This window comes from Callorhinchus milii, unplaced genomic scaffold (assembly GCF_018977255.1).
Source record: "Callorhinchus milii isolate IMCB2004 unplaced genomic scaffold, IMCB_Cmil_1.0 Scaffold5, whole genome shotgun sequence".
Lineage (NCBI taxonomy): Eukaryota > Metazoa > Chordata > Chondrichthyes > Chimaeriformes > Callorhinchidae > Callorhinchus > Callorhinchus milii.
In genome coordinates this window covers 47,729,027-47,743,095 of record NW_024704746.1, presented here as the reverse complement: position 1 = coordinate 47,743,095, position 14,069 = coordinate 47,729,027, and the positions used below count along the sequence as shown (strand labels likewise).

General features: G+C 49.3%; 1 protein-coding gene across 1 annotated transcript; it reads left to right on the top strand.

Moving 5' to 3' along the window:
* The first annotated feature begins 11,546 nt into the window (after nucleotides 1-11,546).
* tmem121b (transmembrane protein 121B) lies at nucleotides 11,547-13,024 on the top strand. Its single transcript, XM_042335425.1, has 2 exons — nucleotides 11,547-12,077; nucleotides 12,165-13,024. Exons 1-2 carry the CDS (start codon nucleotides 11,547-11,549, stop codon nucleotides 12,879-12,881), a joined length of 1,248 nt encoding a protein of 415 aa, XP_042191359.1. The 3' UTR covers nucleotides 12,882-13,024.
* The last annotated feature ends 1,045 nt before the right edge of the window (nucleotides 13,025-14,069 follow it).

The window sequence follows — 14,069 nt, the reverse complement described above, 5'->3', positions numbered from 1 at the left end:
ATTGGCATGGGCAGACATTTTCAAAATTGGATTTGTATTGTGGGGTTAAGTGGTCACTGCTCTGATAGTGCTATAATGCTGCCTAATATCTACAATATAATAATACAAAACTAATAGCTCCCAATCTTGGGCATTCTCAAATTCCACAGGGAGGAAGAGAATAAATCACCTGTACATCTGTACATCTCTGATCAAAAGTTGTCAAGACTTGCCCAGTCCTGCGACTCAAAGACAAAAGAAAATCTAAGAGAACATCTAAAATGAAAGCTGGATTTGAATTAATTCTTTTTTTAAAAAAAGGAATTTTTAACTATCGCACCAAAGAATTTTTATGTATCGCTCACTAAACTCCAAAATGCAAGCAATATACTTCCTGCCTTAGCCCTGTGAAAAATACTGCTACCTGGCCCATAGAAAGGTTAAATTCCTCACTCAGCTTGCTCCATTCATGGGATCTAGAGCCTGTTGTAGGCCTTTATGGCCAATGAGGGGGAGAAAGGACAGACACCAATATCTACTTTATGTCACAGTGAAGAATATTTTCAGAACAATTTCCTGCACTCTCCTTCAACTACATCAGGGATTGGTGGCTAGAAAACCTCTGGGGAGTAAACATATACAAAAGCTATCAAGAGATGCTAAAGCATCAGGTTTTTCAGAAGCAGAAAAAGAAACCCAGCACTTGCCTGACAGATCCACTGCCTCACAAGCAGGTTTGTCTAATGTATTGAATGCATCCTTGATCTCAAAAGTCAAGAGGGTATTTCTAGAACTAGTACACAAAGCTCATCATAAGAAAAGGGTTTAGAAAATAGACATTACATTTACTGTAGAACGTTTGCCAGCAATCCTTATAGATATAAGTATCGCCCACAAAATATACAGTCCATTCACTTTACAGTATATTCTGTGAAGCGCTTCAAAACATCTCAAAGCTGTGATAAGGCGCTATATCAAATGTAAGGATTATTATAGTAATAGTAAAGGAGCATAACAGGTTAAGCAAACTGAATTTCTTTTTTGCAACTCTATGCCCTGTGAACCTAAACTGCAATCTAAGCAATGAACAAGTTTATTCATGATTTACTGTTGTATGAATGAGCTAAATTATACGATTTTAACAGAAACGTTCGGCCCTTTTGCACATTAAAGGGAAATCTGTCCAGCAGGTTCAGCTTCAGAAATAAGCTTCAGGTGAATTCCCAAAGAAGCTAGAATCTAATTAATTTATTTGCTGGAAATGATACTGGATGTTCATTCAATGATTCTCTTATATTGGACTGGTTGGTGTGTATTTGATTAATCTGGAGAAGTAAAGAAAAATATTAATGTTTCGAGCCATGAAATTATCAACAAAATGTTGCCAAAGGGAAATGTTTTTTTTTGCGATTTTCCAAGATTAGCTTCAGTGCCTTTGGAATTATGGAATTTCAGAACCCTGCTTTGTGCCTGACTTGCAGTGCAGCATGTGACTCAAGATGTTGCTATTGGAAACTAGCTGATATATTGCTGGAGCAATACAAAATGCCCCCAAGTGGGCTGAGGGCCCAACACAGATTTTTTTTAATAACTAAATCCGGGGCTAGAGTACCTCAAAATCAGCCAAACTCCAATCCATTCTGTACTGTGTAACTACAAATGTTGAGATGCTAGGGACTAAAATGAGGGATGGAAATGATAGTGGATATTCATTTGATGGTTCTATTATATTGGACTGGTTCCAGTGTATTTGATTAATCTGGAAAAATGAATAAAAATATTAATGTTTTAAGCCACAAAAATATCAACACAATGTTGCCAAAAGCATTGTATACGTTTGCATGCTTTATGAGAGCATTTTTTACCAGTGAAATTAATTCTGTTTCCGATTCAGCTTGAAATTATAACCTAATGCTGCATATGAAAGTAGAAAAGTGTGTGCCATTCACAAATAAAATTATTTGTGGAGCTGTCAGTCCAAAAATGAGTGGCTCCCCCTCCCCCCAATTTTAGTATGGAACACGGGAGGTGACTGGGTTGTGATCAATCGCTCACTGGCTTGAGTGGTGTCTTCCATTGTTGTAATTTGTACTTCACTTCATGGCTATTTGTGGGACATTGCTGTGTGCGAATTGGCTGCCGTGTTCACCTACAATGCAAAGTTACTACATTTGTAGAGTGAATGACCTGTAGCACTTGCAAAACATCCTTCTTTGTAAAAGCCACGATATCATTGCAAGTATTATTATTATTATTATCGTCACTTCAGTTATGAGAGACTAGAGAAGCTTGGATTATCCTCCTTGGAGCAGAGAAGGTTAAGGGGAGACTTAACAACAACAAAATTACATTCGTAAAGCACCTTTCACATCGAGAGGACGTCCGAAGGCGCTGAACAGTCAGGGATTAGGACACGAGTGTGGGGGGCTGGGTAGGGACGAGGGAGGGCAGAGAGGTAGGAGGGCGGTTGAAGGCATGGTCGAAAAGGAAGGTGTTGAGTGTGCCCTGAAGGAGGCAAGGCAGGGAGCAAGGCGAAGGGATTGTGGAATGGTGTTCCAAAGGGTGTGAGCAATGAGGCCGAAAGCCAGGCCACCGACTGTAGGGCAAGGCGGGTGGGAGACATTGGGCAGGACGGAGCCTGCTGAACGGAGGAAGCGGACAGGTTGATAGAGGGTTAGCAGGTCAGAGAGATAGAAGGGAGAAAGGCTATTTTATAGAAGTTTTCAAAATTATGAGGGAATTCGATAGGGTGAACAAGCAGAAACTATTTCTACTGGCAGGTGGGTCGATAACCCGAGGACACCGATTTAAAATAATTGTTAAAAGAAATAGAGGGGTGGTGAGGAGAAATGTTTTTTCACACAGTGAGTTGTTCAGATCTGGAATGCATTGCCTAAAAGGGTGGTGGAAGCTGATTTGATAACAACTTTTAAGAAAGTAGATAATTATTCGGGGAGGACATGGTTGCAGGGCTATGGGGAGAGAGCAAGGGAGTGGGATTGATTTGGGTAGCTCTTTTCAAAGACACGATGGGCTGAATGGTCTCCTTCTGTGCTGTATAATTCTATGATGAATGGTGGAATTTCAGGTATGTAGCAAATGAAGATCTTTATTGAATTCAATAAGTATGCTATTGAACTAAGTTTTAAAAACATATAAATATAACTAAAACTGCATACAACACTGCAGGCTCTTTTAACTGTATTTCTTATATTTGTGAAGCTATCAGAGGAAGTACTACCGATAGAAGCAAGACGCTTGGAACTAAAATGAGTGCATATGAAACCACACAAATTCTTCGAGGGAGGGAAGGAGAATCTGAGAATGCCCTGACCTGTTGTGCTCTCATCACTTACCATTATGTGACAAGTTAAGAACAAGTGATCTATCACAACAACAAATTACATTTGCATAGCGCCTTTCACATCGGGAGGACGTCCCAAGGCACGGGGTAGTCAAAGGTTTGCACTCAAGCTGGAGGTTGGAATTAAGATGGGTGGAGGGCGGTGGGGATGGGAGGATGATCGAAGGCTTGGTCAAGCCTTACTGAAATAATGCCTGGTGGAACTGAGCAACAGAAGATGTAAATGTTTAAAATAAAATGTTTTGGGATTCTGTAAATAAACACATGAAAAGTAATGCTGACTCATCAGATTGCAAGTCCAGGAAAAGTTTTGGTTGTAACATCAGCAATTTCTAAGCATCAGTGGGATTTTTAAGCTTTGATTTTGAATTTTCTATGCTCTGAATAATGTAAGAAAACCTGAATGAGAAAAGGTCATTAGGTCCATCAAGCCACATCCAGGGAATGGTGGGGGGGCAGGGGGGGGGGGAGGGGAAACAGTGACATTGATATTCTGATCTGGACAATCTGAAAAATGTGAAAATCTGTCCCCAACTATACTTTTCTCTCTCTTTTCAACCACCGTCATATTAAACTTGTTTCTAATACATTATCCCTGATCTGCCCTCAGTGATTTGATCTGATTCAGGCCAGCATGGGAGGGAGAAGTCTGCCAAATGTTCTGTTCCTCATTGCTATTCAGTGAATTCCAACCCCTTTATAATAATAATAATCCTTGTATTTGATATAGTGCCCTATCACATCTTCGAGACGTCTCAAAGCGCTTCACAGAATATGCTGTCAAGTGAATTGACTATACTTTGTGGGCGAAATGCGGCAGCCAATTGGGCACAGTAGCGTCCCACAAACAGTCGTGGATTGAGTGACTAAATTATTTTTATTTTGAAGGAATTATTACCTCCAGAAAAGTGATCCGCCAGTCGACTAACTTGCCCAAAGTTTCGCCCTGTTTTGCTGGAATGTATGCAGGTGTGATTGTCAGAGAAAGACCCTGTCTGCCTCAGCTGTGCTGCTGATCTCCACAAGGTCAAAAAGCCTGCTGACACTTCGAAGTGCGGGCTCGCACCGAGGGATTGCGTGAGGTATCAGAGGGCAGACAGCATCTGTAAAAGGATACTGTACCGTAAAGGAGGGCAGAAAATGGTAACCACAAATGCAGGTAACTCTTATTGTGGAAAAGGCAGTGGCTGAGCCCTGAGGCTCAGACATCCAAGGTTTCAAAATGTCATGCTGATTACTCGCTGGTGTAGTTCCATTGCTGAATCCATTAATAAACACACAAGGGTTTAAAATGAAATGCTTTGCTAATTATTAAAAATAAAACTGTTCTTTTTTTAGGCCCAATTAGTGCCAGATATTCTGGTCACTGAATTGAGTGTGTTAAGAGAGAAATAAATTACCTGCTCTTGGCAGTGCCTTGTCATTGCCAGACTGTCAAGTTGCTCTCTCTCTTTGAATCCAACTCAGTCATTTTGCTTCAAATTTTTCTTGAATCTTTAGATGACCTGTTGTGAACTTCCACTCCCAAACTGAGCACACGTCTGTGCATTGAGGCAGCAATACGGTTTTGTTCTTTTTTTGCTGCTTAACCCACTGCTTTGTCAGAACTTACCATTTTCCATTCAAATATTGCATGTTTCGCTCTCTGACCCATCCAAAGAGTAAAATGCCAGGTGGATAAAACGTATGCACATCTTTTGTCACGTTGGAGCAAGAATAGGGATGTATAAATTAAAAGGGTTTGGGGGCATACAGGAAGAGGAGTGGACCATTTGGATCATAAACCTGCTCCATCGCAGTTGCGTTGAGAGTCTAGTTAATTCCTGCCTTTTCTCTATATCGCTTGATAACCTACAGCTGTGTGGTCCAACAGGCAGCCTGGCGGGTGATGTTGTGCTGCCTGTGATCATTTCCACCATCCGACTTCCACTCCCTCCCTGGTGAACGTCCTCCCAGGGCAGCGCCAGGAGCCAGCGGATGGGAGGGCGCAGAGCGCAGAGCTTTTACTGCCGTCTGTCAGGAAGCTCTTACCAACCACGTCCTTAGCAACTAACCACCAGCTCCTGCCGCTGAAGATAGTGACCCGTGTTTGGGAGATAGAGGGGGGGAGGGCGTGGGGGATAGAGGAGGGTGGGGGGGGGGAGAGAGAGAGGAGGGGGAGGGGGGGGGAGAGTATTCATGTGTGTGAGACGTAAGAAAAGGGGGAGTGAGTGAGAGAGACTATGAGAGTGATTGAGAGGGAGAGCAGCGAGAGATTGAGAGAGCGTGATGGGAGAGTGAGAGTGTCAGGTGGGAGGGAGTGAATGTGAGGGAGAGGGGGAGAGAATAAAACGGGGGAGAGAGTTTGAGAAGGGATATAGAGTGTGTGAGAGGAGGGGGGAGAGAGTGATTGAGAGGAGGCATGTGGAGTGTGAGGAGGGGAGTGAGAGAGAGTAATTGAGAGTGTGTTTGGGAGAGAGAGTGGGACAGAGAGTATCCTCCCACTCCGCCACTCTGTCCCCCCTCCCCCTCTCTGTTCCCCCCTGTAAACCTCCCCCTTTCCTTCTCTTTCCCCCTATTCGTCCCCCCTCCCCCTTCTCCATTCACCCACTCCCCTCCCCCCTCCTTTTCCCCTCTACTCCCACCCCCTTTTCCCCACTCTCCTTGCTCCTGTCTCTCTCCTCCTGTCTCCACCCCCCCCTCCCCCCCACCTCTCTCTCCCCCCCCTTCTCAGAATCTCTCTCCCAAGCGCAGGTCACTATCTGCGGTTGCTAAGGACGTGGTTGGTAAGAGACGTGCTTGCCTTCCTGACAGACTGCAGTAATAGCCAGTATTATTCACGCTCTCCCCTCTGTGTCCTCCCATGGGCTCACACTCTCCTCCCAACCGCCAGCTCCTACTGCTGTCCTGGGAGGACATTCACCAGGGAGGGAGGGAGCAGGTTGGAATATTGGAAATGGTCTGTGGCCGGACGTGGCCTGTGGGCCTCCCACTGGTCCACGCTGGATGTGGTGCGCTGACCTTCCTTAAATAGGGAATACAGCCCGTGGCAGCCAAAATGTTGGACCACCCTGAACTGTAGCTCTGGAGTCCTGTAGCTCAGTGGTTAGAGCACTCGCTTTGCAAGTGAGAGACCCGAGTTCAATTCCAGGCAGAACGAAACCTTGGGCAAGTTTCCTTACTCCACACAGAGCCTAATAATAATCCCTCCAAAACCNAAAACAATAATAAATTGGTCATCTTCAATCTACGACTGTTTGTGGGACATTGCTGTGCGCAATTGGCTGCCGCGTTCGCCCACAAATTTACAGTCAATTCACTTTACAGTGTCTTCTGTGAAGTGCTTTGGGACATCCTCCCGGCGTGAAAAGCGCTATATCAAATGCAAGGATTATTATTATTATTATTACAACATTAACTAAAACATGCATACAGGAAGTGAAATGATCTTGATATTTTGGTCGGCTCAAGAGTTAATAATTAGCTACTGGTCACATCCATTTTTTTTGGGGGGGTCAACTGGGGGTTCCTGACCCATGGGTAAACCCTTCAGTATGCTTCGGAGTATTCACACCAGATTGAGAGTTCCACGTATGTATACCACCTACCCATGGAAATTTCCCTATATCTGGATTGGAATGTACACTCTCCAAGAAAGGACACATCCTGCTTACCTAAATCTGGTCTGAGTTTTAGGTGCACATTGGCAAGAGTCGAGGCTTGGAGAACCCGAGTGTGCGTTGCAATGCTTTGGGAGTTTAACCAGTTAAAACAAATCGATTTAAACCGCACAGAACTGACATTGAGAGCCTCATCTGGCAGTTTCCCACAGCTTGCCCGATTAAGGCTACCTTCCCATCAGGAAGCCGAAAGGGAAGATTCGCTGCCCCCAGTGACTGGTCTGCCACTCTACAACCTGATGATAACCCAGGCTGGCTGTCTGGCAGGTTTGCCGTCAGAGAGTTCTGATAGCCCATGGGTTCAGGGAACTGGTCTGCTGAGACTATTACAGAAGACTCGATTCTAATGTTTCATTGTCAAAAACAAACATTTTGAAACCAGCTCAGTTGCCCCTTCACATTGAATTATTAATAATAATTACACTTGATTTAGTGCTATTCATGTCAGGATTTACAGTGATTGTGTATTTTTTATGCAAATGCAGCAACCAATTTGCACCCAGCAATGTCTTACAAACAACCGTAAAGTGAATGATCAATTTCATCAGAGTTTGTTGGGAAGGACACCAGGAGAAACTCACTTCTCTTTTTAAATAGTGTCATGGGATCTGTATGTATTTTGTTCCTCTCACAAAATACACTTTACAGTATATTCTATGAAACACTTTGAGACTCAACGACGTGATAAAGCGCATTATCAAATGCAAGGATTATTACCTTTAACATCTCCCTGAATAGGCAATCGGGACCTTGGTTTAAGTTCTCATCAGAAGGACGGTACCTCCCCAGCACTGCTGGAATGCCAAGCCTGGTGTTGGGATTTGAGTTTGTTGTCCTGGCTGATACTCCAGTCCACTATTGCGGCAATGTTGCATTATTGGAGGGGCAGTTGGATCTGATATTAACCGTGAGTCCAATGTGCTGTTTGTCCTGGAATCTTGGCCAACAATTCTCCAGTTAAATTGGTCAGTCATAAACCTTAAGGTTTGCGAGTCCTTGCTAGGCACATGTGTTCCTTAGTTATTCCTGAAAATTTGGCACCTTTTGGTTTGAAAAATCAAGTTCCTTCCATCTTCCACTTTCAGATATCAATCACTGTGTTGGGCATTTCCAGCATTTTCTGCTTTTATAAAAATGTATAAAATTTGGTTTGTCGCTTTGTATCAACGATTTAATAACGCTGGGTATAATAGTGTGATACAATGTAAATAGATACACATTTGTGTATCCCTTTGCCCTACCCTGATTTACAGTATGTTAGCAATAATGTGACTTAAAATAGTTAACAGTATTTTCTGTTGTGACAAATATCGAGAGATAACTGCTTAAGAACCACTTTGACTCCCAATCTCTTTCAAAATCTTTCATCATTTATATTTACGTTTTATTTATCGTCTATTTATTAAATATTTTATATATCATTTATCATTTACTACACTTTACCGTATATTCTGTGAAGCGCTTTGAAACGTCTCAATGAGTTGATAAGGCGCTATATCAAATGCAAGGATTATTATTATTATTTGTGTGCAACCTGGTTTTCTCTTTCGGATTCTCTTAAGTGTTTGTAAGTCCTGGATGACATATGGGTGATGTGAGGTTCCACTTATTTTGCAATAATGCCTGCTATTTTTGGATTTCGTGAAGAGCCTTTTAATTTNAAAAAAATCAATGTAAGTTATTCTTTTAAATGTAAACTCACTGTGAGGGCATTAATTACTCCATTGGTGATCACTGCAATGGAAGACGCGTTAATCAAGAAGGAAGAAAGGCGTCTTATATAATGCAGTTATACAGCACGTTTTCTGTCAGTGCAAAAATAATATAATAATCCTTGCATCTGATATAGCGCCTTATCATGTCATTAAAGTGGGGTGCAGAATATAGCGTGAAGTGCGGGAGTGACTGTGTATTTGGTGGGCGAAATACAATTTGAAATGTAAATTCGAAAGGTAATGATTTAACCGGAAAGTTAAGCGACTCGATCGCTGTCGTGTTTTGGGGATCAGAAAAGAGCACCTGCTCTCTGGGCGCTTTCCTGACATTAAAAATGTCACCGGGAGGTGAGTGAACAATGACAGAAACTATTTTTCCCAACTGGAAAATAGTGCAGGCGGGGATTGTAATCCTGCATTGTGTGGGTGTGTGTATGTGTGTGTGTGTGTGTATGTGGGTGTGTGTCTATGTGGGTGGGTGTGTATGTGGGTGGGTGTGTGTGTATTAGGGTGTGTGTGTGTATTAGGGTGTGTGTGTGGGTGTGTGTATGTGGGTGTGTGTATGGGTGTGTGTGTGTGTGGGGGGGGTTGGGGGGTAACAATCCCCTCGGGATACTGTACTTGGGTCAAGTACAGCCAGAGAATAATTTTGTTCAGCTCTTACAAAAAAAAAGGTTTGGATTCGCTTCTATTTCCAGACGCCAGCGGGGGGTGGGGGTTGGTGAGGGGGGTGGGGAGGAGAGTGGGGGTTGGTGAGGGGGGGAGTTGGTAAGGGGGGGGGTTGGTAAGGGGGGGGGTTGGTGAAGGGGGGGGGTTGGTAGGGGGTTGGGGGTTGGTGATGGGGGGGGTTGGTGAGGGGGGGATGGTGAGGGGGTGTGGGGGTTGGTGAGGGGGTTGGGGGTTGGTGAGGGGGGTGGATGGTGAGGGGGGGTTGGTGAGGGGGGGTTGGTGAGGGGGGGTTGGTAAGGGGGGGGGTTGGTAGGGGGGGGATGGTGAGGGGGGGGGGGTTGGTAGGGGGTGGATGGTGAGGGGGTGGCTGGTGAGCGGGTTGGTGAGGGGGGATGGTGAGGGGGGGTGAGGGGGGGTGGGGGTGGTGAGGGGGGGTGGGGTTGGTGAGGGGGTTGGGGGATGGTGAGGGGGGGTGGGGTTGGTGAGGAGGGGTGGGGGTTGGTGAGGGGGTGTGGCGGTTGGTGAGGGGGTGGATGGTGAGGGGGGTTGGTGAGGAGGGGTGGGGGTTGGTGAGGGGGGTGGGGTTGGTGAGGGGGGGGGGGGGGGGGTTGGTGAGGGGGGGGGTTGGTGAGGGGGGGGTGTTGGTGGGGGGTGTGGGGGGGGGGTGTTGGTGAGGGGGGGGTGTTGGTGAGGGGGGGGTGTTGGTGAGGGGGGGTGTTGGTGAGGGGGGGGGTGTTGGTGAGGGGGGTGTTGGTGGGGGGGGTGTTGGTGAGGGGGGGTGTTGGTGGGGGGGTGTTGGTGAGGGGGGGTGTTGGTGAGGGGGGGGGTGTTGGTGAGGGGGGGGTGTTGGTGAGGGGGGGGGTGTTGGTGAGGGGGGGGGGTGGGGGTGTTGGTGAGGGGGGGTGTTGGTGAGGGGGGGAGTTGGTGAGGGGGGGGTTGGTGAGGGGGGGTTGGTGAGGGGGGGTGTTGGTGTGGGGGGGGTGTTGGTGAGGGGGGGGTGTTGGTGTGGGGGGGTGTTGGTGAGGGGGGGGTGGGGGGGGGGGGTGTGGGTGGGGGTGTTGGTGAGGGGGGGGGTGTTGGTGAGGGGGGGGTGTTGGTGAGGGGGGGGTGTTGGTGGGGGGGGGGTGTTGGTGAGGGGGGGGTGTGTTGGTGAGGGGGGGTGTTGGTGAGGGGGGGGGTGGTTGGTGAGGGGGGGGGTTGGGTGAGGGGGGGTTGGGGAGGGGGGGGGTGTTGGTGAGGGGGGGTGTTGTGGTGAGGGGGGGTGTTGGTGAGGGGGGGGTGGGGGGGGGGGGTGGGGGGGGGGTGTGGGTGAGGGGGGGGGGGTGAGGGGGGGGGGTGAGGGGGGGGTGTGGGGGGGGGTGTGGGGGGGGGATGAGGGGGGGGGTTGGAGTTGGGGGAGGAAAGTCCCCGGTGGATCGGCAATTTTGCATTGGCTTATTTTCATTGCCCACAAAACGCTTCGTGCGGATGAGGGAAGAGCGCGGACTGTGCGATGAGGAGCGGAGGATCGACGGCGATTGGGGAGTGATCCCGAGAGAATCCATCAGAGTGCGGGTGTTGAGTGCCGGTACTGTGGTGTCGGGGCTGTGGTGCCGGTGTCGGGGCTGTGGCTGTGGTGCCGGTGTCGGGGCTGTGGTGCCGGTGTCGGGGCTGTGGCTGTGGTGCCGGTGTCGGGGCTGTGGTGCCGGTGTCGGGGCTGTGGCTGTGGTGCCGGTGTCGGGGCTGTGGTGCCGGTGTCGGGGCTGTGGTGCCGGTGTCGGGGCTGTGCCGGTGCTGACATGGCTGAGCAGGTTTCCGGGGCAGTCGGAGCGGTACCGGGATCCCCAAAGTCGGGATGAGCAGAAACGCAGAGGATCTCGTCGACAGCGCGTCCCCCCCGCAAAATACCGCCTAAGGTTTGCGAATCGACCCACAGACTTCTGTTTTCGCGGACGAGCTATTGGAGGCTGATCGCCATCAGCCCTGAATACAGCTCTCACTCTCTCTCTCTCCCCCCATCACCCCCCCCCCCCCCCCCCCCCCCCCCCCCCCCCCCCACACCCACTCTCTTATTGGTGATTCGAGAGAGAGAGAGCAGTCCCTTCCTTCCCTACAAAATCCACCCCTGTCCTTGTCCCCCCCCCCCCCCCCCCCCGGGCCGCCAGACACCGCGCGGAGACAATGAGCGCGGCGGCGCCCGGTACCCGGAGCTCCCGACCCGCGGCGCCCAGGAGGACCGCCGCCTGCCCGGGGGAGGAGGGCCGCCCCCACCGCCCCCACCCCACCGCCGCCGCCGCCGCCTCCGCCTCCGGGGAGAGCGACGCGCTCTTCATCCGGAACAGCTCGTTCAGGAGGAACTCGCAGGTCTCCGCCGCCAACGTCAACCCGGAGATGGGCATCGCCGCCGCCGCCGCCGCCGCCGCCATCAAAGCGCGTCCGGCGTTCATCATCACCACCTCCGGGGAGTTTCTCAACAACACCTCGGACTACACCAGCAGCGCCCCGGCCCCGGCCAACAGGACCGCCTTCTACAAGACCCTCTGCCTCCTGCTCCTGCTGCTCCAGGGCGGAGTGCTGGACTTCTACCTCATCATCTTCACCGACCTGTACTGGTGCTCCTGGATCGCCACCGACCTGGTGGTGATGGGCGGGTGGGTCATCTTCTTCGTCAAACACGCCAAGAAGGAGCGGGAAGACCACGCCAAGGCGAGGGGAGGGGGAGGGGGAGGGGGAGGAGGACCCCCATCATCACCACCACCACCGCCACCCCCCCCACCACCGCTCCCCCACTCCTCCTCCCCCTCCCCCTCCTCCTGCGCGGCTGCTCGGGGGGAGTTCGCCTTCGCCTATCTCGCTTGGCTCATCTACGTGATCGCCTGCACCCCCAAAATGGTGCTGATACTGGAAACCTCCATCCTGGACCTGATCGAGCTGAAGGTGCCCCTGGGCACCACGGGCTTCAAAATCACCGTCATGTCCTCCGTGCCCCTCCTCTACACGCTCATAAACTCCGTGACCGAGGACCTGACCGGACACGCGAGCTACCGGGCTCAGAGCTGCTACAGCCGGACCTGCCTGGACCTGCTGGACAGCTTCACTCTGATGGAGATGCTGTTGGCCGATCAGATCCCCAACGCGACCCTGAAGTACACGGTGACCGGCGTCTACTTCGTCTCGTTCTTCATCCCGGTCCTCTGGCTGTACCAACTCAACTCGTTGCAGTTGGACTACAAGTGCGTGGTGGTCCGCTTCCTGGCGAGTTACGCCGTGAACGGCCCTCTCCTGGTGGTCAGGTGCTTCCTGGTGTTCCTGTACGGGCAACAGGTCTCGGTGTTCCTCTTCAAGAACGTGTTCTGGCTGCTCTGCGATTGCACGGAGCTGCTGGAGGGCTTCTGCACCGTCAGACGTGTCAGAAAGTACTCTGCCCCCCCGGTGCAATTCACCCGGTGCATTTCCGACCACGAAATGTGCGCACACGGGTACGTGAACACCTTAGCCGTGACGAGCCAGTCTTAGAAGAAGCGGTTTTGATCACAGCGCACACCACGGCGATAAATGTTAATATTTGAATTCTTGGAAGCGCACTGCGGTCCCGACCCGACGGTGCGCGGGTTGTGTTTTTTTTTTTACCTTTTGTTTCTTTTGTGATACTTTTTTATACGGGCGACTCAAGGTGCTTCGAAATCTTTATACGTACCGACAAATGACGTTTGTACGGCGGCTTTCACGTCGGAAGGACGTCCCGAGGCGCTGGACGGGCAAGGATTCACGCCTGGGCTGGTGGTGGGGGGTGGGGGGGGGGAGGCGGGTGACCGAAGGAGCGGACGAAGAGGAGGGTCTTAAAGGCGACAAGGGAGGGGGGTCGGGGGGGGGTCAGTGAAGGGACTGTGGGATGGAGTTCCAAAAAAAAGATGGGGGCAGAAAGCCTCAATTTTGTTTGTTCATTTTGTCATGTCAATATAATTTATTGTGCATTGAGACCAGTGTCAGCTGCTAGTTTTACCCACGCAGATTGTGTGTGGTGCTCCTGTAAGTGTAACTTGTCCTAAGATTTGTTGTCTACAGGAGTTTTCAGAACGGGTTGACGTGGGACAGGCTTTGTGAATTATTCCAGTCTCAAGGCAGGTCAAAGGCTTGAGGTCAACTGCACATCACCAATATGGCTAATGTAACCAGTGCGTTATCTGCGTGGTCTGCAATCGGATTCAAGAACTCAGGAAAACCTAGCTTTGACTGTCAGTGCATCAAATAAAGTCAATAAGAGTGGCACTCTGGTACTGAGAGATGAGTGAGACGACTCCTCATATTTGGAACTCCTGTTGGTTTTAACTGGATTCAGTTGAGACACTGGGTATATCGAAAAACGTGCAAATGCTGTGATTCTTATTCCTATCTTCTTGTAGTCATGGCGATACATTGCTCTAAAGCTACAATTGAAGGAGACATACACTTCACATAAGAAATTTCAACTTGATACAATAATGATCCTCGCATTTGATATGGTGCTTTAGCATGTTGTCAAAATGTCTTCAAGCGCTCCACAGGATTTTACAGTAGGCATACCACTTAATTGCAAGTCACCAATTCACCAGAACTGAGAGAATTAAACTGCAAATCAAATGAGATGCACAGATTATAAATGGGACAATTAACCCGAAAGTGGGAAGTAACGTAAGTGTTGTGAACAATGTTCACTTTTTTTTG

Coding starts and splice junctions, on each gene's coding strand:
- tmem121b (XM_042335425.1), top strand. CDS start 11,547: ATGAGCGCGGCGGCGCCCGGTACCCGGAGCTCCCGACCCGCGGCGCCC. Junction 12,078..12,164: donor AAGACCACGCCAAGGCGAGG/GGAGGGGGAGGG, acceptor CACTCCTCCTCC/CCCTCCCCCTCCTCCTGCGC.